At 41.5% G+C, this 23,472-nt stretch overlaps 1 protein-coding gene across 2 annotated transcripts in view; it reads right to left on the bottom strand.

Annotated features, from left to right (window-relative positions):
• LOC112227838 (vesicular, overexpressed in cancer, prosurvival protein 1-like) overlaps nt 1–23,472 on the bottom strand; it is a 77,745-nt gene that overhangs the window by 39,930 nt on the left and 14,343 nt on the right. For both annotated transcript variants that reach the window (XM_024392779.2, XM_024392780.2), the window contains one exon: nt 19,626–19,684. In XM_024392779.2, the coding sequence (XP_024248547.1) occupies nt 19,626–19,684 (59 nt within the window). The remainder of the gene's footprint in view (nt 1–19,625; nt 19,685–23,472) is intronic.

Below are 23,472 nucleotides of genomic sequence, written 5' to 3'. Positions count from 1 at the left end.
AATGATACCTTAATAGAAAATGACTAGTCAATGAGAGAAGTGAAAACTTAGGAAGATTTTTATAAATCTAAAAAGGCACAACCTAGTTGAACATGTTATTACTCCAACCTTGTGAAAGTGACAAACTGACACGTTTTCATCTTAGTAAAAAAAACAACTTGATATCGAAGGAAATGCCTTTGATTTGAAGGCCTGCACATGCACAGTTCAGCGCGAGACAACCGTTAGACCCGATGACGTAATTCTGCGCACGAGCTTAGCTAACCAACGTCGCCATGACATTGCCTACAAGTCTGACCGGAGATTTCTATTGGAGAAGCAGTTTTAGCCTATCATCTTCCTACTCTGTCTTTGCTCTCGTCACTAGAGGCAATGCAGCAGATGCTAAAGAAGGCTGCCAGGCCGACAGGACTTCATTTGGGTGAAGGCAGAGGAGTGCATTGAAAGGGCTGTCTTCTCTGTGAACGGCTCTTCCTTGTCTGCTCCTTTCATCTTTCTCTTCTATCACACAGAAGGGTGAGAAAGATGGAAAGAGCAGGCACGGGAGAGGTGCGTTTCAGTGCACTTCTCTGCCTCTGCCTCAGTCTCATGATATACACTGAATGTACAAAACATTAGGAACACCAGCTCTTTTTACAAAAGACTGACCAGGTGAACCCAGGTGAAAGCTATGATCCCTTATTGATGTCACTTGTTAAAGTCCCTTCAAACGCAGTGTAGATGAAGGGGTGGAGACAGGTTAAAGAAGGATTTTTAAGCTCCCCTCCCTTTTCCCTTGAGGACAGACTCAATTCGTCAGGGCATGGACTCTACAGCGTGTCGAAAGTGTTCCACAGGGATGCTGGCCCATGTTGACGCCAATGCTTCCACAGGGATGCTGGCCCATGTCTCAATTGTATCAAGGCTTAAAAATCCTTCTTTAACCAGTCCCCTCCCCTTCATCCACACTGATTGAAGAGGATTTAACAAATGACATCATTAAGGGATTATAGCTTTCACCTGGTCAGTCTTTGTCAAGAGCAGGTGTTCATAACGGTTTTGTACACTCAGTGTATATATCTCAGTGTGCACCTATATAGCTAATGTTGCCCTTTCCTTCCCTGCTCTCAGCTTCCACAACCAATATCGATATCATAACAAACATCAATGGGAATGCTGTCCCGTACAGTGTCCCAAAGAACACAAACATATTTACAGTTATTACACATACAGTACAAATGCCCATCAATAATAAAAGCACACAATATATATACACATTCATTAAGGGACCTGATTCCATATACAGCATAATCCAGAATTGATTTGCTTTGGTTACCGGGACCATATTCATGTCAATTTACACACTTAGTTTATACCACATGTACCCATAGGCTGCCACATTCACCCATAGATTTTCCTGTATAGGAAATACAGAGAAATCATATTTATCACACAGGATTTTATAATAATAAAATTGGTATGTAGAGAAAAAGAAACAAAAAGGTGGGCCTACACCCTCAACCCAACATGTCTTCACAACATGCTGCAATCCCCCCCTTCCCACCCTGCCTAGCAAGACAGGTTAGTTGTCAGTCCACACCCCCTCATATCTCTATCTAGAGTCAAGTATATTTGTCCAGGCCTCAATTGTTCCTTGACTAGCACCATTCCTTATTGGACTGAGCCAACATTTTTTTTTTTTTGCGGCAGTGCTGCCTGCCCGCAGTGATCATCTCTGATTGGGAAATTCAAGGAGCTGTCATTGTTAAGTAAAATGGAATATTTACATTCATGCACTTTGAAATATGTATATATTTTTAACTTTGTCCCATTTAACTGCAAAGCACTCCCACATCATGTGAAGGAATATGCCTACCTGATTTAGGGGACACAGTGAACAGCTGGGGACAGTTTCTTCGTAAAACCTTTCCTTGGTGTCAAATACAGTCTGAACAAATTTAAAATGCATCAATTGATGGTTCGGATTATGGGATGCCAAGGTCATATTTTTCCATATTCTGTTCCAGTTAAAGGGTTGCTCAGATTCACCTACAGTGGGGCAAAAAAGTTTTTAGTCAGTCACCAATTGTGCAAGTTCTCCCACTTAAAAAGATGAGAGGCCTGTAATTTTCATCATAGGTACACTTCAACTATGACAGACAAAATGAGAAAATAAAACACACAAAAAACACACCGCCCGGGCGGGCAACGAAGGAGTGGCTTCGTAAGAAGCATTTCAAGGTCCTGGAGTGGCCTAGCCAGTCTCAAGATCTCAACCCCATAGAAAATCTTTGGAGGGAGTTGAAAGTCCGTGTTTTGCCCAGCAACAGCCCCAAAACATCACTGCTCTAGAAGAGATCTGCATGGAGGAATGGGCCAAAATACCAGCAACAGTGTGTGAAAACCTTGTGAAGACTTACAGAAAACGTTTGACTTCTGTCATTGCCAACAAAGGGTATATAACAAAGTATTGAGATAAACTTTTGTTATTGACCAAATACTAATTTTCCACCATAATTTGCAAATAAATTCATTAAAAATCCTACAATGTGATTTTATGGATTTTTTTTTTCTCCATTTTGTCTGTCATAGTTGAAGTGTACCTATGATGAAAATTACAGGCCTCTCATCTTTTTAAGTGGGAGAACTTGCACAATTGGTGGCTGACTAAATACTTTTTTGCCCCACTGTATGTAGATCTGTGAACCATAATTTTTCTTTAAAAATGGCTAACTCATGAACTTTCCAAAAGTTGTTCATATATAATAGAGATCAGATTATTTATAAATCATCATTGCATGGTTCGGTAGTGTGTTTCCCAATGGACTCCATTGAACAGCATAGCTGACATAAATTGAACATATATTCAAAAGGAGTTGCCTGGTAATGTTATGCGTCTTTTAAATCTTTAAATCTTGTTCTCAAACCATCCATGATATATCGGAAAGCATATGGATTCTACATTTGGACCATATGGGGTATGCAAAAGGCCGCCCTCCAAATCGCAAGGCATTAATGTGAAATAATGGAGTATGTTTTTCAATTTTATGCCAAATAGAAGTTGTGTGAACAATAATAGATGCAAAGCGTAGTTTACATTTAAGGGATATATCAGTGAAGACCCTATTTCTTTAAATACACTCAGTCAGAGGGTGGAAGAATCATGTCTAAACCAATTTAGGATGAAGCGAAATGCTAGTGCCTGAAATACAGTTTAAAGTTTGTTACGGATAGTCCTCCTACGTCTTTCTCTCTTTGTAAGTTGGTTCATTTTATCCGGAATCTTTTACCTTGAATTGAAACCGCACCAGGAATTTTATCCCAATAGCCAGAAGGGAGAGATATGGGAAGCATTGAATTCAGCCGTGGCAATACATTTTGACAATAGATATTCTGCAGGTTAAAGCAACTGGGATGTTAGTCCATCTACTGAGGTCCAATTTCATTAATTTGAGAGTTATTAAAGTTTGTAGAAATGGTTTTATCTAAGGAAGGAAATATATCTACCCCCAAATATTTAAAATTGGAAACGATTGGGATTCCATAAGTAGAGATGGAGTCCTCCGTCGGGGTCTTGAGAGGCAGATTTGGTTAGATTCATTTTATAATTTAAGATTAAGCTGAATTTATCTATGATCTTCAATGCGTTTGGGAGCAATTGAGATCCATTATGTAGATATAGTAAAATATTGTACGCGTATAATGAGATGAAGTGATCAGAAGATTTGAGGGAAATGTGTTATTTCTTTTGATTGATGAATTGCCTGGGCCATGAAAAAGAAAAATAGCAAAGGAAAAAAATGTGATTATCTTGTCTGCTGCGTCTAGTAATTATGAAAGGAGCAGAGCAGATCTTTCCTGTTATAACTCTGGCTGAGGGATTTGGCATGTTAGTATTTTAAACATATGAAATTGGAATCAATTCCCATATGTTCCAAAAGAGACCAGAGATATGGCCATTCTAGTCTATCAAAAGCTTTTTCTGTGTTGAGAGATAAAACAGCCCAAGGAGTTGTTGTTTCTGATTAAGCATTTACCATATGTGATAGTCGACGGAGGTTATCCAAAGATGAACCTTTACCAAACCCACTTTTGTCCACGTGGACCAATTTGGGCAAATAAGTCTTGAGATGGGACAACAGCATTTTGCAAAACAGTTTAAAATCTGTGCTTATCAAAGAAGGGGCGATAGTGAGAACACTGGGTGGCATCCTTACCTTTTTGAATAAAAGCTAAATTAGTGCTGTATTCACATCTCTCCCAAATTAACCTTTGTGAATTGCTGTGTTCATAATTTCAAACAATAGTGGACCTAATTGATTCAAACATTTCAAATAGACCTCAAGAGGAATACTGTCCCATCCAGGGGGTTTGCCTATAGAAGAGTCATTCTTCATTATTTTACAAAGGACTTACTCTGGCTTGGTGTGGATTTACAGTCAGAGGTGTACAGTTTCTTATAGAGGCGGGAGAATCTGATACATTTGGGTTCTGATACTAATTCCCCCGTTTCAGATTCAATAGTTGTGATATCAGCTAATTGATCATTACTGTGTAGCTTGTTGGCCAGTAAAAGACTGGGACGATTACCGTGAAAGTAGTTAGTTGAGTCCAACTATGGATGGCAAATTCTGCTCTCCGTCTTATCAATAAATTAAGGTGTCTCGCCTTTAGAAAGAGTAATAGCTATCTGGTCTGGAACAAAAAATGTTTGTTGAGAACGTTAGAAAGCAGTTAACATTTCCAATTCTGATATCTTCTTTAATTGTTATTTATTCAACCCAGATGCAAATGAAGTATAATTATTGTATTAAAACCTTTGATGGCATTCCACAGAATATGGGGGTCATTGACTGAATTTTTATGTATTATTATTAATTCATTTAATTAAATGTCAAATTTATCACAGAATGTAGGATTTTGGGGTAATGAAATTATATCTTGTGGCTCTTTTGGGAGATTCTGACATAGTTGGCAGTAGCAAGCGTGATGATCAGACAAGCGCGTGTTGAATTTCTAATTTCTTAATGTTTGAAAATGTAGGTGTATATAATATAACATCGATCCGGGAGAATGTTCTATGTCTGTTTGACTAGAATGTGCTCGTCAGGCATCAATGACGTTGTAAATCAGAGCGTATACATTGGTTGCGTGTGGATAGTAAACTAAGCAAAAAAAGAAACGTCCTCTCACTGTCAACTGCGTTTATTTTCAGCAAACTTAACATGTGTAAATATTTATATGAACATAACAAGATTCAACAACTGAGGCATACACTGAACAAGTTACACAGAGATGTGACTAACAGAAAGGGAATAGTGTGTCCCTGAACAAAGGGGGGAATGAAAATCAAAAGTAACAGTCAATATCTGGTGTGGCTACCAGCTGCATTAAGTACTGTAGTGCATCTCCTCCTCATGGACTGCACCAGATTTGCCAGTTCTTGCTGTGAGATGTTACCACACTCTTCCACCAAGGCACCTGCAAGATCCCAGACATTCCTGGGGGGAATGGCCCTAGCCCTCACCCTCCGATCCAACAGGTCCCAGACGTGCTCAATGGGATTGAGATCCGGGCTCTTCGCTGGCCATGGCAGAACACTGACATTCCTGTCTTGCAGGAAATCACGCACAGAACAAGAGGTACGGCTGATGGCATTGTCATGCTGGAGGATCATGTCAGGATGAGCCTGCAGGAAGGGTACCACATGAGGGAGGAGCATGTCTTCCCTGTAACGCATAGGGTTGAGATTGCCTGCAATGACAACAAGCTCAGTCCGATGACTGTTAGTGTCTTAACGTCACCACCCCAGACCATGACGGACCCTCCACCTCCAAATCGATCCCGCTCCAGTGTACAGGCCTAGGTGTAATGCTCATTGCTTCAACGATAAACGCGTATCCGACCATCACCCCTGGTGACTGACACAAACCGTGACTCGTTAGTGAAGAGCACTTTTTGCCAGTCCTGTCTGGTCCAGCGACGGTGGGTTTGTGCCCATAGGCAACATTGTTGCCGGTGATGTCTGGTGAGGACCTGCCTTACAACAGACCTACAAGCCCTCAGTCCAGCCTCTCTCAGCCTATTGCGGACAGTTTGAACACTGATGGAGGGATTGTGCGTTCCTGGTGTAACTCGGGCAGTTGTTGTTGCCATCCTGTACCCGTCCCGCAGGTGTGATGTTCGGATGTAGCGATCCTGTGCAGGTATTGTTACACGTGGTCTGCCACTGCGAGGATGATCAGCTGTCCGTCCGGTCTCCCTGTAGCTCTGTCTTAGGCATCTCACAGTACAGACATTGCAATTTATTTCCCTGGCCACATCTGCAGTCCTCATGCCTCCGTGCCTAAGGCACGTTCACACAGATGAGCAAGGACCCTGGGCATCTTTTTTTGTGTTTTTCAGAGTCAGTAGAAAGGCCTCTTTAGTGTTGTCGTGACGTTGAATTAGTTAATGTGACAACTGCTGTTCATCGAATGATTAAAGTTTCTAATTGCGTGATTAACTGAATCAAGCAATTATTAACTCAACCTGGGGCACCATGGGAAAACTAGTTTTTATTGAGTTTTTATTTCCCAAATTAACTCAAAGAATATCAGAATATCGATTTTACAACAGCCGCTAATTAACCAGTTGCCCGTACCAATCTCGTTCTGAAAGTCGTATAGCCCGTGAATCTGCACGGACCCGGGTCTCACCCATGAATTCGTACCACACCAATCTAAGTTGAATATTTGTTTACTAAAAAGCTAAAATTATTTTAAAAAGTACATTGACAAAACACATTATAGGCTATTGATTAGAACTTAGTATAACGGGCCAACACACTATGGCGCGTGTTACCCACAATGGGGATTTCAAAAGAGAGAGAAAAAAGAAAGTACACAAGAGAAATATACATTTGGGTGAATTTGTCAGCTATGCTATTCTAACCCTAGCCTTGCCCCAAACTGCCGCTCTCATGGGTCAGAATATAATGATGTAATTACGTGGGGATGATCTCCGAGGATTCTCTGCGTAGGCCTTCAGCTGTTCGATGACGCACTACTCCGGCGCACCTCTCTGAGCGTCCTCCCGATGTCAGTGTCCTTTCTGGCTTAGGAGTCTGTTCCCTCACCCTTTGCTCTGGATGGGGTCTTCTGAGGACAGACACCTCTGTAGCTCAGAGCTCACAGCATAGGAATGAAACCCTTTAGATACCACGATTTGATGGGAGATGGAGGCTAGGTGGTTTGACTTGAATTCCCCCGCTTAGACACAGCTACTCATCCGTAGCTTGGGTAGAAAAGGATTTCTTTGTCCTCAAACTTGCATTGTGTTCTGGGTTCGTTGACTTTTTAGACCTTGCTGCAGCTTGGGTCACGTAGTCTTGTCTGTAAATTCTATACTCACAGGTTTTATACCCTTGGGTCAGAAGTGGGAGTAACCGCCTTTAGGGCAATTCTCTGGGCGTACCAAGTTAATGAGGCAAGGTCTAGATTTTATTCAAATCCAATTTTAGTCAACTAACTTAACATTTCATCTTCCCCAAAACATTCACTTTGATTTGGATATTTTCCATACAACGTACAATGTATAAACATCAAACATCTACTAGGAAAACTCTTCACATTACAATGTTTTCGTAATAACGTCATCTATTAACCTTTAATAACAAAACAAAAATGACATACATTTTCATATTCCATCTATTGTCATGACCACCATTGTGGCTGACGGAAACCATTGTCCAAAGTCCCTTTATTTCATGTTTAATGTTCTGAGGCTGGTTCTCCATAGTAACAGGACAAAGGAATTTGTCTGTGGCCTGAGATTTACCCCCTCCCCACATCTTCAGACCCCTAGATCTCACCTCGTCCGTTGGGGTTGAGAGATAATCTGTAGGGTTGTGGTCTCCTGTAACCTGACCTGGTCAGGACAGTCATGACAGTGTCCTAAATTTTCATAACTGTGACCTTAATTGCATACTGTCTGTAAGCTGTTAGTGTCTTAACGACCGTTCCACAGCCCCGCATGTCCAAAATGGCATTCATGAATTAAGTTAATTCCAACAATTTGCTATTCAGAGAATCAAAAAATGTAGGATCATATAAATTTGGAAACATGTGAAACATGAATAAAAAGGCAATTTTCTTTACATTATGGATGCATTTAAGGAAAGTGATTCTGCCTTCTCGGTCTTCGCCTTTACCAAGGATGGTGATTGAGTTTCTTATGTATCATTATGATTACACCCTTAGTTTTGTTTAGAGCTGATTAAAAAGCAGCCAGTTTGAACAAATGGTTCTGTATTCTATGTGGATAATTTTGGAGCAGGTGTGTGACTTGGAGCATTGCTAAATCAATATGGTTTCTTGCTTGGATATCAAGACAGCTGGAACATTTGATAGAACAATTTAGGCCTTTCACATTCCAAGGGATTAGCGAGCGGTGTCATTGTTTATCAGAGAGGAATGCTATATTAATGATATCAATTGTTATATTTCATGTTGATAAGCCCATGGATGTGTAAAAAAAAGCAGGACCCACAGGGAAACCCACCCATTTGTCATTCTCCACCCAGAAAACCCTCCCTGTAAACCCCCCTTCCCTGAACCCTTCCTCCCTAGCCACAGCCCCCCTCCCCAGTTCCCCCTGCCCTGCACCATCATTACAGGGATGCAGCATAACTGTGAGTGGCAGCCTTACATATGGAGTCTCTTAAGCAGTATACTTTTCTGACCCATCCAATCAATAATAAATTAGACTACATTATATAGAGCAGGGATGGGTAACTCCAGTCCTCAGGGCCTGCTTGGTGTCACACGTTTGCCCCAGCTAACACACCGGACTCCAATAATCAACTAAATCATGATCTTCAGTTTAGAATGCAAATACACTGAACAAAAATATAAAACGCAACATGTAAAGTGTGGTCCCATGTTTCATCAGCTGAAATAAAAGATTCCAGAAATGTTCCATACACACACAAAATGTATTTCTCTCAAATTTGCTGCACAAATTTGTTTACATCCCTGTTAGTGAGCATTTTTCCTTGCCATGATAAATCATCCACCTGACAGGTGTGGCATATCAAGAAGCTGACTAAAGAGCATGATCATTACACAGGTGCACCTTGTGCTGGGGACAATAAAAGGCCACTAAAATGTGCAGTTTTGTCACACAACACAATGCCACAGATGTCTCAAGTTGAGGGAGCATGCAATTGCAATGCTGATTGCAGTGTCTACCAGAGCTGTTGCCAGAGAAGTCAATGTTTCTCTATAAGCCACCTTCAACGTTGTTTTAAAGAATTTGGCAATACGTCCAACTGGCCTTACAACAGCAAACAACGTGCATGACGTTGTGTGGGCGAGCAGTTTGCTGAGATCGACATTAGCGGTGGGGTTATGGTACGGGCATGCATAAGCTACAGACAACAAACACAATTGCATTTTATCGATGGCAATTTTATTGCACAAAAATATCGTAACGAGAACCTGAGGCCCATTTAGGCCCAAGTCATTGTCTGTAGTTTTTTTCAACTTAGTATACGTTTGTTTTAAAACTATGAAGGTGTGGCATTTCTAATGAATTATTTATTTTTCAAGGTATCTGTAACCAACAGATGCATATCTGTATTCCCAGTCATGTGAAATCCATAAATTAGGGCCTTTTGAATTTATTTCAATTGACTGATTTCCTCATATGAACTGTAAAATCAATTAAATTGTTGCATGTTGCATTTATATTTTGGTTCAGAATAGTTTAAATGAACTGTGTTTACTAGGGATGGGGAAAAAGTGTGACACGACTCTGGCCCTCGAAGACTGGAGTTGCCCTCCCTGGTATGAAGAGTCTCATATAGACGCTCCAGCAGACTCCTCTTCTTAATAAACTAAGCTTCTACACTATTCTATCCTCGATTCCCCTCTGAGGTACACCTGCTGTGCAGACAGAAACAAAGTAAAATTTGATGCCTCCCGCGACAGCCTTTGGAAGATTTTCTTATGAAAATGGGCCCCTAGCTACAGTACATTGATAAGCCATTGTAATTGGAGCGCTGGTGTGTGTGTGTGTGTGTGTGTGCGTGTGTGTGTGTGTGACGAGACACTCCGAGCGGCAATTGATGGGGTTGGAAAGTGGCGCCGTGTCTGGCTCCAGACAGACATGTATGTACGGTCTCATTTGTAATCTGCTGGTTCCTGTCTCGCATGGCGATGGTCGGATATGAATAAGGGAACAAGAGAAAAATGAGAGTAACCCGAGAGGGAGATGAAGTAATTTACGAGCCAGCACAGTCAATCCAAGCTCCTCTCTAATCATTAAACCCAGGATTTTACCCCAATGCAAATGTTAAATCTGAAAGGGGGGGAGTAAAGGAGACAGAGACATGACAAAGAGAGGGAGAGAAGTAGACAGGAATGAGACTGGGAGAGAGAGAGAGGGAGAGGGAGAGAGACTGGGGAGAGACAGACCGAGAGTCAGGAGAATGAGCGCAAAACTAGTCATCAGAAAACAAATAGAGTGGAAAAACCCCCATGCTCATAAACCTGTAATAAGTCAATTTCACTTCTGCCTTTTCATTTCACTTCCGTCTCTTCGCAGCAATTCAGATTTCATTCTTCAAAAGGTTCCCTGAACATTTGATGAGGTTTCTGTGAATTAGGAATGTTGGAAACATTCTCCAGCTTCCTCCCCCTTTCCTTCCTGCCCTTACTCTGATTTATTGGTCTTGTGAATAAAATCTAACACAGCAGAACCAGCCATAGAAGTCAGTGAAGACAGTTTCTCACATTAAAAGTTGCATGTTAAAAACACTTGCTCCAAGAGTACAGGATGGGTACATTACTTCCCTGGCTGTCACACTCAATTGGCAATGAACATTTTCCATAACAGTGGGATAGAAATGTGGCAGTCATCATCAGGACATTAGGGTTGATTCAGGGACCAGCCGGGAGCCACACTTCACCCCATCGTCCTCTGATTGTTCACAACAAACTATTTTAGGTGGTGGGTCGAAGCTGGAAAACTAGAAGTTTATCGATCCCCGTTGGGGTCGCCTTCAATTCTTGCACATTTTCTCATAAAAAGTATATTTCAACAGTGTCTGCTCGGGTATATTTTCCAAACTTGGAACCTATCAGAACTCCCGTACATACTGCTCGTGACAAATATCGCCAATGGCCTACTTCCATCTACGACGTTAACAGTCTCGTGTGAAAACACGAGCTGCTGTCTGATGAAGGGGAACAGATATAGTTAGCTACCAAAGACTGAAATCAGATACATATGTTTGAGTGCACTTGAAATATGCAGAATGTAATACGAATAGTTTTGATCGCATGAAGAGGCAATTCCGTTGACCATTTTGCCAATTTATTGAAAGCTAGCCAATGTTAGACTAGCCTAGCAAGCTGCTATAAATGTTAATGTGTTTCATTAGCCATCTCAATGAATTCAACATTTTTACCATGTTTTGGTATGATTATACAGTGGGGCAAAAAAGTACCACCAATTGTGCAAGTTCTCCCACTTAAAAAGATGAGAGAGGCCTGTAATTTTCATCATAAGTACACTTCAACTATGACAGTCAAATGAGAAAAAAAAATCCAGAAAATCACATTGTAGGATTTTTAATGAATTTATTTGCAAATTATGGTGGAAAATAAGTATTTGGTCACCTACAAACAAGCAAGATTTCTGGCTCTCACAGACCTGTAACTTCTTCTTTAAGAGGCTCCTCTGTCCTCCACTCGTTACCTGTATTAAAGGCAGTTGGGAAATTAATGTTTGATTTTCAAATATCAGTAATGTGAGTATATTTAGGTGACTTAAAATGTTTCCTACTAACTTCAAGGATGACGGTGCCAAAAACTTGCCAATCCATTAATTATTCTACTAACTAGGACAGAAGTGTCAGACATGTTTTCCATAATGTACGTTTCAAGTATTCACACCCCTTTACTTTTTCCACATTTTATTGAATTCAAAATGGATTAAATTGAGATTGTGTCACTGATCTACACCCCCCCCCATAATGTGAAAGTGTCATTTTGTTTGCCGAATAAAAAAGATTGGTAGATATATATATATATTTTTTAAATCTGATGTTGAATATCCCTTTGAGCATGGTGAAGTTATTAATTACACTTTGGATGGTGTATCAATACACCCAGTCACTACAAAGATACAGGCGTCCTTTCTAACATAGTTGCCGGAGAGGAAGGAAACTGCTCAGGGATTTCACCATGACGCCAATGGTTATTTTAAAACAGTTAGAGATCATATTTCCAAGCAAGGTAGTGGCTGCATCATGTTATGGGTATACTTGTCATTGGCAAGGGCTAAGGAGTTAAGAAAAACAGACCAGTATGAAAAAAAGTATGGAAATGTATAAACTCGTGACTAAGTCGCTCTAAATAAGATCGTCTGCTATATGACTATAATGTAAATGTAAATAGAGTTAATCACAGGCAAAATCCTAGAGAAAAACCTGGTTCAGTCTGCTTTCCACCAGACACTGGGAGACAAATTCACCTTTCAGCAGGACAATAACCTAAAATACAAGGCCAAATATACACTGGAGTTGCTTTGAATGTTCCTGAATGGCCAAGTTACAGTTCACTTAAATCTTCATAAAAATCTATGGCAAGACTTGATCATCGCTAGACAGCCATTTTCAACAACTAACTTGACAAAGCTTGAAGAATTAAAAATAATAATAAAATGGGCAAATATTGTATAATCTTAGGGACTTACTCCAAAACCAAGGCGTTTCTGACATGTATATTCTCAGGGGGGGTGAACACTTTTCTAATCAAGATATACAGTATATTAGTGTTGTATTTTTTAAATTAATGTTTAATAAATGTTAGAATCATTCTTCCACTTTGACATTAGATTATCTTGTGTAGATCATGGATCAAAAATGACAATTAAATACATTTTAATTCTTTGTAGCACAACAAAATGTGGAGGGGAGTGAATACTTTAATGCACTGTACATTCGAACGAAGAACACGATCAAACGGTGTTTCACCATTTATTGAGTACAGGGACAAATAGCAAAGTTGTATGTATAATGTAACCTACCAATCAATTATTGGAACAGTGACCCATTTTCTTGTTTTCGCTTTGTACTCCAACACTTTTGAAATTATACGATGACTATGAGGTTAACGTGCAGACTGACAGCTTTAATGTGAGGGTATTTTCATCCATATCTGGTGAACCATTTAGAAATTACAGCACTTTTTGTACATAGTCCCTCCATTTTAGGGGAACAAAAGTATTGGGGCAAATTAACTTATACTGAACAAAAAAAGTACGTAAAGTGTTGGAATAAAGAGCTGAAATAAAAGATCCCAGAAATATTCCATACACTCAAAAATCATATTTCTCTCAAGTCTTTTGTTTACATCCCTGTTAGTGAGCATTTCTCCTTTGCCAAGATAATCCATCCACCTGACAGGTGTGGCACATCAAGAAGCTGATTAAACAGCATCATTACACAGGTGATATGTGTAGTATTTGATCCCATATTCCTAGCACGCAATGATTACATCAAGCTTGTGACTACAAACCTTTGAATGCATTTGCTGTTTGTTTTGGGTGTGTTTCAGACTATTTAGTGCCCAATAGAAGTTACTGATAAATAATGTATTGTATCATTTTGGAGTCACTTTTATTGTAAATAAGAATATAATGTGTTTCTAAACATATCTATATTAATTTGGGTGCTAATTTGGGTGCTATGGATAGTTCTCGATGAATAATGATGAGTGAGAAAGCACAAATATCATACCCAAGACATGCTAACCTCTCACGATTCCAATAACAGATTCCAATAACAATAACAGTTAGCATTTAGGGGGGATTAGGATATTTTTGCGTCTAACGTTCTCACTCATCATTATTCAGGACTCATTCAGGACTATCCGTAATCATGGTAGCATCCACATTAATGTACTGTATCATTGTGTCATTACAAATCCTAAGTGCTGGAGTACAGAGCCAAAAGATGGAAAAAAATGCTTCACTGGCCCAATAATTAAGGAGGACACTGCATATCAAGTGCTGTGGAGGGCACAATATTACAATGTTGCAGTCCAGAAATGAGCTCTTATCCATCTATGCCAAAAGCCTGGCCTCTGATGGAGTCTGTAGATCTGTCATCAACACATGCTTCAGTATTTCCGCTTCAATGATACTACATTGAATTTAGTCTTCGAGATGCTCAAACAAGCACTTGCATCTGTAGTTGGTGTTCTTCAACTCTAAAATGCACTAGACTGTAAGACAAAACCCACAAAGAAAAGACAACAGGCAAATACATATGTGGTCTTTGTCTAAATAGTGACGGCAGGGCTAGTTCAACCTGCAGGTCTTAGTGAATAGATCATTGGAGACAAAAGTGAGAGACAATGAATAAAGATGCTCAAACAAGCATCTGTAGTGGCTCTTCTTACATTCTAAAATGCACTAGATCAGGGGTATTCAACTCTTACACTTCAAGGTACAAGGTCTGGAGCCTGCTCGTTCTGGTCTATCTGATCATTAATTGCAAGCACCTGGTGTCCCAGGTCTAATACCAGTCCCTGAGAGGGGAACAATTAAAAAATGCAGTGGAATGGGCTTCAAGGTCCAGAGTTGAATTTGAGGGCACTAGACTGTGTAAGACAAAACCCACAAAGAAAAGACAACAGGCAAAAATGCATGTGGTCCCAATGTCTAAATAGTGATAGTTGAAACTGCAGTGGAATGGTTCTTCTCACAGGTGAATAAATGATCCCATGCTTGGTGAATAGCACTTGGTTGATCTCTGGGAGCAGGATACAGGAGAGTTGAATAGATCCTGTCATACAAAAGTGAGAATTAATCAAATAAATCTCAGCAAAAGGAATGTAGTGTGCAAGCTAGAAAATGAATATCCTGACAGTCTGAGGCAGGGTGATCTGCAATCATCCTATTTCACTTATTGACAGGGATAAAATGTGGCATTTCTTATTTGTTATGAATGAAATTGGTGGGTCCTGCTTTGATGACTGTATTAGATTTACACTACTTGTCCTATCGGTTTTTGTGGTATTACATTATTACTTGGATTAAACTAATAGCTAAAACACTCCTTGTCCCTGAATGACATGCTAGCGATACAGCCATCTTCGAGCTAGCTACCAACATATCTACTTGTAACTAGCAAGCTAGCTACATTACCAAGGTTGCTGTTTTCTAAGTTGGGAGTCATTTTACAGCATCACGTTTCTATAACTAAATATAGAAGCGTGAAATTAGATTACAAAAAAAAATATATACTTTACCTGATAGCAGTTTGTTGGACAGAGATCGAGATGTCACCAGCTGTCTACTACCTTAGATATGGATAAAGTGATTGGTAGACGTGATCAGCAGAGATAGTACACTAGACTAGATTTTTTTTTTACAGTTTAGTACTACGTGGCGTTTGCCTGTCCAGCTAGTGAACATAAAAATATTTCAAAAATTTGCAATCCAACAAACCGAAATGTGTTTAGAAGAAATAAATACACATGATGTAAAAACCAGCTCCTCCCTTCGACAGAGATCTGGCGAACTAAAGCAGATAGCTTGCTACAGCTCACCACCTATTTGGGCTGGGGTGGGAATGAGCAGGCACGTGTGTGTGTGTCTGTGTATCAAGTTAACTTTAATTAGCCCTACATCCAGGATAGATATGCTTACTTGCAGGTTCCTGCAACAATGAAACAACAATTTGAAACAAAAGATAAGAATACAAACAATGTAAATGGCTCAGTAGATTAGAATTCAATTTTTAGCACAAGTATAATAAAGGAAGGTACAAATTATATGATTTACATGTGTTTTGGGGAAAGGGGGGATTGGGGGGCCAGTGTTTAAGTTGTGTAGTATTTAGCAATAATAAATAAGAGTCCGGTAGCAGCAGTTATGATGTGTGTGTAGCATGAATGTATATGCCCACGTGTGGGTGAGTGCATGTCTGTGTGGGTGAGTGTGTAAATGAATGGAGTGCATGTGTTCTAAGGTACGGAGAGTCAGTGCAGGCGGTCAAGTCCAGTTAAACTGTTCTGATGGCTTGTAGATAGAAACTGTCTCTAAGCCTGTTGGTAACAGACCTCATGCTCCGATACCGTCTGGCCGATAGTAAGGGATTGAACAGCTCGTGGTTGGGGTGTGTATGGTCCTTGATGCTGCGAGACTTCCTCAGGCACTATTTCAAGTAGATGTTCGGGATGGGTGTGGACACGGACCTGTGATGTACTGGGCCGTCTTCACCACCCGCTGGAGGGCCTTGCGGTCGTGGATGGAGCATTTCCTGTACCAGGTTGTGATGCAACTGGTCAGGCTGCTTTTGATGGTGCAGCGGTAGTATTTGGAGAGGACCCAGGGTGGCATGCAACATTTCTTCAGCCACCTTAGGAAATATAGATGCTGTTGCGCCATCTCGACAGGAGTGGCGGTGTTGTTGGTCCATGTCAAGTCGTTGTTGATGTGGACGCCAAGTAACATAAAACAGCTGACTTCACTGCAGCCCCGTTGATGTAGATTGGGGCATTTTCCCTCCTCTGCTTCCTGAAGTCAACAATCAAACTCATTTGTTTTGCTGACATTGAGGGAGAGGTTGTTGTCCTGGCAACACAATGCCAGTTCACTTACTTCCTCCCTATAGGCCGACTTGTCGTTGTTGGTTATCAGGCCTACAACGTGGTGTTGTTAGCAAACTTGGAGTTGGTGTCGTGCAAAGCCACGCAGTTGTGGGTGAATAGGTAGTACTGCAGTGTGCTGAGGACACGCCCCTGTGTAAAGAGTCAGTGTGGAGGAGGTGGTGTTCCCAATCCTCACAGCCTGTGGTCTGCCCATCAGGAATGTGTGTGTGTGTGTGTGTGCTCGTGTGACAGTGATTATAAAAGAGATAAGCGTCCGACACCTCTCCCAGTCTCACATATACTTCCTTTGCGTCACTCAAACGGATGGGCACGTTTTCCCAATACCGCAACAGCCCCTCACTTCATTACTGCCGAACAAAACTCAGCCACATTATCATTCCGTGCCAGGGCTACGGCTTGCCACATCCCCAGAACATCACGCTCTACGCGATCGGTAGCATTACATCCAGATGAGTCGGATGATTAGCACTACGTTGGGGTGAAAAGCACGCGCTATCTATAATTGGTTCCTGCCCAGTGAACTTCTGCCTGGCCACCTGGGGGAGACCTGCATCTTAACGCCAGAGCACAAGGCTCTTGCTGTGGGTGAATCCCTTCCAGAGCCTGCAGTTAATCAGGAGCTCTGGGGCCCCTGATGAGCTGCTCTCTAACCAGGGCTGGGACTCCACTGTTTCCTCATGTAAAGAATCTGGACGATAACCACTAGCAGGTAGCCTAGTGGTTAGAGCATTGGGATTGAATCCCTGAGCTGACAAGGTACAAATCTGTCGTTCTGCCCCTGAGCAAAGCAGTTAACCCACTATTCCCCGGGCGCCACAGCCATGGATGTTGATTAAGGCAGCCACCTGCACCTCTGATTCAGGGTTAAATGCAGAAAACACATTTCAGGTATAGGCATTCCGTTGTACAACTGACTAGGTATCCTCTTTCCCCAGTAGATATACAGTAAACTGCCAAAATAAAGGAAACACCAATATTAAGTGTCTTAGATTCTACAAATGTTGGGAATTCCACTGGAGGGATGCGACACCATTCTTCCACAAGAAATTCCATAATTTGGCGTTTTGTTAATGGTGGAAAATGCAGTGTCAAGGGCTGCTCCAGAATCTCCCATAAGTGTTCAATTGGGTTGAGATCTGGTGACACACACACACGGCAGGTAGCCTAGCGATTGACACATGATTCTAAGCATGCTGAGATGTTAATTGCTTAATTAACTCAAGAACCACACCCGTGTGGAAGCACCTGCTTTCAATATACTTTGTATCCCTCCTTTACTCAAGTGCTTCCTTTATTTTGGCAGTTACTTGTAGTTTGCCCTGTATATGATGATGGTAGTGGAGTTTCACTGATCGCACAGCAAAGGACTCTTCGCTTCCTGTGCCCTATCATGGATAACTGCTGGAAATCACAGATAACTCCTGTGCTCTAACTGCTGGAAATAGTTTGGTTCCTGCCAATGCCACAGTATGCAGGGAGAAGGAGGATGTCAAACGCTGGTTGTCTTCCATTACCTAGGTGATCTCTTCATCGAGGCGCACGCTCTCATTTTAATGAACAACGGCCGACACTGGTAGTTACCAGCGAGGGAGAATGGATGGGCAGCTTAAGCCGGAGAGAAGTGCTGTGGGTCTGAATTAAGGCCCTGGTCAGAGGGAATACAAGATGTCTTAGCTCACTGGAGTGTGACATTCAGCTGCAAAAGCAGGATGACCCATTGTGAAAAGGCCAGTCTCCCACAAACAGTATGTACGGTAAGCCTTGACAAAGACACTTGTGTACACTCGTGGATGAGACTATTGCCTCAACAGACACTGTGCTTCTTCTGAAAAGAAGTGTTAATACGAAAAATCGATTTTATTGATAAGACGCTATCATTAGACTGTACACAACGTTCAAAAGTTTGGCTTGTTTTTGAAAGGAAAGCACATTTATTGTCCATTAAAATAACATCAAATTGATCAGAAATACAGTGTAGACATTGTTAATGTTGTAAATGACTATTATAGTTGGAAATGGCAGATTTTTTAGGGAATATCTACATAGGCATACAGAGGCCCATTATGAGCAACAGTCACTCCTGTGTTCCAATGGCACGTTGTGTTAGCTAATCCAAGTTAATCATTTTAAAAGGCTGATTGATCATTAGAAAACCCTTATGCAATTATGTTTGCACAGCTGAAAACTGTTGTGCTGATTTAAGAAGCAATAAAACTGTCCTTCTTAAGACTAGCTGAGTATCTGGAGCATCAGCATTTGTGAGTTCGATTACAGGATCAAAATGGCCAGAAACAAAGACCTTTCTTCTGAAACTTGTCAGTCAATTCTTGTTCTGAGAATTGAAGGCTATTCCATGCGAGAAATTGCCAAGAAATTGAAGATCTCGTACAACGCTGTGTACACTCCCTTCACAGAACAGCGTAAACTGGCTCTAACCAGAATAGAAAGAGGAGTGGGAGGCCCCGGTGCACAACTTAGCAAGACGACAAGTACATTTGAGTGTCTAGTTTGAGAAACAGACGCCTCAAGTTCTCAACTGGCAGCTTCATTAAATAGTACCTGCAAAACACCAGTCTCAACGTCAACAGTGAAGAGGTGACTCCGGGAGGCTGGCCTTCTAGGCAGTTGCAAAGACAAAGCCATATCTCAGACTGGCCAATAAAAATAAAAGATTAAGATGGGCAAAAGAACAGACACTGGACAGAAGAACTCTGCCTAGAAGGCCAGCATCCCAGAGTCACGTCTTCACTGTTGACGTTGAGACGGGTGCAATGCCAAGATAATCCATCTACCTGACAGGTGTGGCATATCAAGAAGCTGATTAAATAGCATGATCATTACACAGGTGCACCTTGTGCTGGGTACAATAAAAGGCCACCCTCAAATGTGCAGTTGTCACAACACAATGCCACAGAATTTGAAAAAAAATGTAATCGGACATTGTACACCATGTTGTGGCAGGTAGCAGGTTGTACTTACATAAAGTAGATGGGGTATCCACCTTCAAAATACCAGCAAGACTTCTTGGCCTCTATACACTGCAAGAGGGAGAGAAAATAAGTCATTGCATGTCCATGCATTCTCTTTTTTAGACTCTCCCTTACCCCAACACAGACCATTTATCCCACAAAGTATGACCTGACATTGGGTTCAGTACATCACCAAGAGCGGTACTTTGCTGAGGCCCTGAGGCCAAGACACTTTTGCCGTTTGACAGGAACAAATTACCCGAAAACCTCTCTCGGAACAGCAGAAGTCTGTCAAAATACATCCCTATCCAGAGTACGAGAGGTTCTCCACAACTTCCTGGGGTGGTTGCTCGGAGAGAGCCTTTCTTAAATGGGCCTCAAACAACCTCTTCACTTACAGACCAGGTAACATGGCAACAAATCAAAAAAGGTCCTGGGACTGGACCACAGCTGTTTGACTGGAGACTGACCAGGTTCACTGGAAGTTTGGAATGGAACAGAGATTTCAAATAGCCGCGAACCTGGTTCTTCTCAGAAATGGACTATTCTATGCAACTCTGCCGGCTCTTTCTCAACTGTAAAAAAATTAAAAATCTCCTTGCCACCTCTCATGCCCTTGAACTGATCTGAAAGACTTGACCAGTTTTTACCATGTTGTTTTCACCCTTCATGTCCTTTCCGGTCAGAGCAGATGAAGGAAGGAGAGGACAGTCTGCAGCAATTGATAGAGCCTCAGTCTTATGCTTGTGGAGCTGGGTTGGACGGTATACCGGGGTATTTGGAAAAAGCTACAGGATGGTTTTTCAATAGCGTCAAAACTATTTATTTGTTTTTCAATACATTTGAATATTTTTTAAGTTAAAACCTGCAGTCAACTTGTGCAATACATTAGGAGATAAAGCAGATGGCGGTCATCATTTCACAGCTCACATTATGAAGCTTACAGGCTGACTCCACCGCTTGCGTTGCATGTGTTAGCATTGCAAAAGAAATGTAGAAATCTATATTATTAAATGATTGCACCCACAGTGCTCGCACGCGTAAACAAGCGTCTGTGTTGCCAAGGGCTAAAATAGAAGTATTTTCTATTTCAGACTCAGATTGGGCTGCAAGTCATGCCTCTCCCATCTCCTCATTGGTTTATAGAAGCAGGTACCCACCTGGGTGATTGAAAGACGAACTGTGTTGCCGGTCGTCGTGATAATACTATGAAAGTGTAGATGCCAATCACCATATAAGTTCAAAGATGAAAAAGCCTGGAAGGAGGAGAGATGACTAGAAACGGTTGACAGTTTTATGTGTGGATTAATTGTCGGAGTAGAGGACCTTGTGCATTTCTGGTAAAATAACAACTCCATGTTTATATCCCAGGACAAATTAGCTAGCAAGTGCAAGCTAGCTAGCTAAATTGCCATATGTGTTTAATACTTTTCGACCTTTCCCCAAATTAATATACACTGCTCAAAAAAATAAAGGGAACACTAAAATAACACATCCTAGATCTAAATGAATGAAATATTATTTTTAAATACTTTTCTCTTTACATAGTTGAATGTGCTGACAACAAAATCACACAAATTATCAATGGAAATCAAATTTATCAACCCATGGAGGTCTGGATTTGGAGTCACACTCAAACACTTCAAGTGGAAAACCACACTACAGGCTGATCCAACTTTGATGTAATGTCCTTAAAACAAGTCAAAATGAGGCTCAGTAGTGTGTGTGGCCTCCACATGCCTGTATGACATCCCTACAACGCCTGGGCATGCTCCTGATGAGGTGGCGGATGGTCTCCTGAGGGATCTCCTCCCAGACCTGGACTAAAGCATTCGCCAACTCCTGGACAGTCTGTGGTGCTGAGGATCTCATCTCGGTACCTAATGGCAGTCAGGCTACCTCTGGCGAGCACATGGAGGGCTGTGCGGCCCCCCAAAGAAATGCCACCCCACACCATGACTGACCCACCGCCAAACCGGTCATGCTGGAGGATGTTGCAGGCAGCAGAACGTTCTCCACGGCGTCTCCAGACTCTGTCACGTCTGTCACATGTGCTCAGTGTGAACCTGCTTTCATCTGTGAAGATCACAGGGCGCCAATGGCGAATTTGCCAATCTTGGTGTTCTCTGGCAAATGCCAAACGTCATGCACGGTGTTGGGCTGTAAGCACAACCCCCACCTGTGGACGTCGGGCCCTCATACCACCCTCATGGAGTCTGTTTCTGACCGTTTGAGCAGACACATGCACATTTGTGGCCTGCTGGAGGTCATTTTGCAGGGCTCTGACAGTGCTCCTCCTTGCACAAAGGCGGAGGTAGAGGTCCTGCTGCTGGGTTGTTGCCCTCCTATGGCCTCCTCCACGTCTCCTGATGTACTGGCCTGTCTCCTGGTAGCGCCTCCATGCTCTGGACACTACGCTGACAGACACAGCAAACCTTCTTGCTACAGCTCGCATTGATGTGCCATCCTGGATGAGCTGCTAAATGCCTATCATGTACACCTGTTGTCTATTCCATTTGCACAACAGCATGTGAAATGTATTGTCAATCAGTGTTGCTTCCTAAGTGGACAGTTTGATTTCACAGAAGTGTGATTGACTTGGAGTTACATTGTGTTGTTTAATTGTTCCCTTTATTTTTTTGAGCAGTGTAATTGGTTCAGAGTTTGTTTTGATATTTTAACCTGCGTGTCGTGATCTCGTTTGGTGTGGGGGGACAAAATACATTTATGCACAATGGGTGCAGCCGGTTTGGGTTCCGTGTTACTCGAGAACAGTTGAGACAGTCACGTGCTGGTTTGTAACAGCACAATGGGAGACAGCGGAAGCTGGAGTGTCTGTAGCATTCTACATCTATCCGCGAGTTGTAGCGTCACACGAGGTGAAGAAGTCAGTGTTGCAAACTTAGCGACGTTGTTGCAATATGTAGCGAGTATTCAGACCCCTCTAGCAATACATTTTCAAAAAAGCGACTAGCGACTTTCTCTGGTGTTATTGGTAGACTGAGACTCTGACGTGAAAGCACGTATCGTTCTTACTCTTCTCAACATCTTACTCTTCTCAACGAGCAGCGGGTGCTGCCGTGGTCCCCCCAAGCACTCACAGGCGGCCCAGCCCTCACGCTCCATCAGAGCAGGAGATGTTCACCCCTCCTCGTCCAGACTGCAAATGAATCGTGTATGCGGAAAGCCACCACTGGCTGATCCCGCCCTGGCCTACTTTTTTTTTATTTTTTATTTTTATTTTTTATTTTTTTTTACAATTAACCTGAATTAGGGCCAGACTAGTTACCATAATTTTCTCACATTGCCATTGGCAGTTTTTTACTATTGTCTCTTTTTGGTCCATTTAGATTGTTAATGTAGATTGTATACAAAAATATATTTTTTGAAATGTTATGGTTAAAAATGTTAATGTTTTACTGTGACTTGTTGTAGGCTCCTAAGTGGACCATAAGGTTAAAAACAAATTAAGAAAACTAAAAAAAAAATTTTTTTAAACGAAGTAACTCTACCAGTGTCTCTTTTGGGTCACTTTTGCCAATCCCAAGCCCGGATAAAGGAGGAGGGTTGGAATTGTGACAAAAAATAAAATAAAATAAAAATAAAAAAATCGATAGAAGAAATTTTCGTAGTTCTAAACATATTTAGGGTGTTTTTAATCACTTTTTCCTCTCTCCTAAAGTGTCCATCAAAATTACATTGCCAATTGTGCAAATGAGGTGATGTAATTTAGAAACTTCTAGCGACTTTTAGGACAGCCAATAGCTACTTTCCTTACTGAGGAGTTGGCAACACTGGATAAAGTTACACTTGTATGCAATTCACTACTAAATGTTTGCTCAGATATCTTACAATGG

The sequence above is a fragment of the Oncorhynchus tshawytscha genome, linkage group LG29, assembly GCF_018296145.1.
Source record: "Oncorhynchus tshawytscha isolate Ot180627B linkage group LG29, Otsh_v2.0, whole genome shotgun sequence".
Classification (NCBI taxonomy): Eukaryota; Metazoa; Chordata; class Actinopteri; order Salmoniformes; family Salmonidae; genus Oncorhynchus; species Oncorhynchus tshawytscha.
This window is presented reverse-complemented; position numbering and strand designations above follow the sequence as displayed.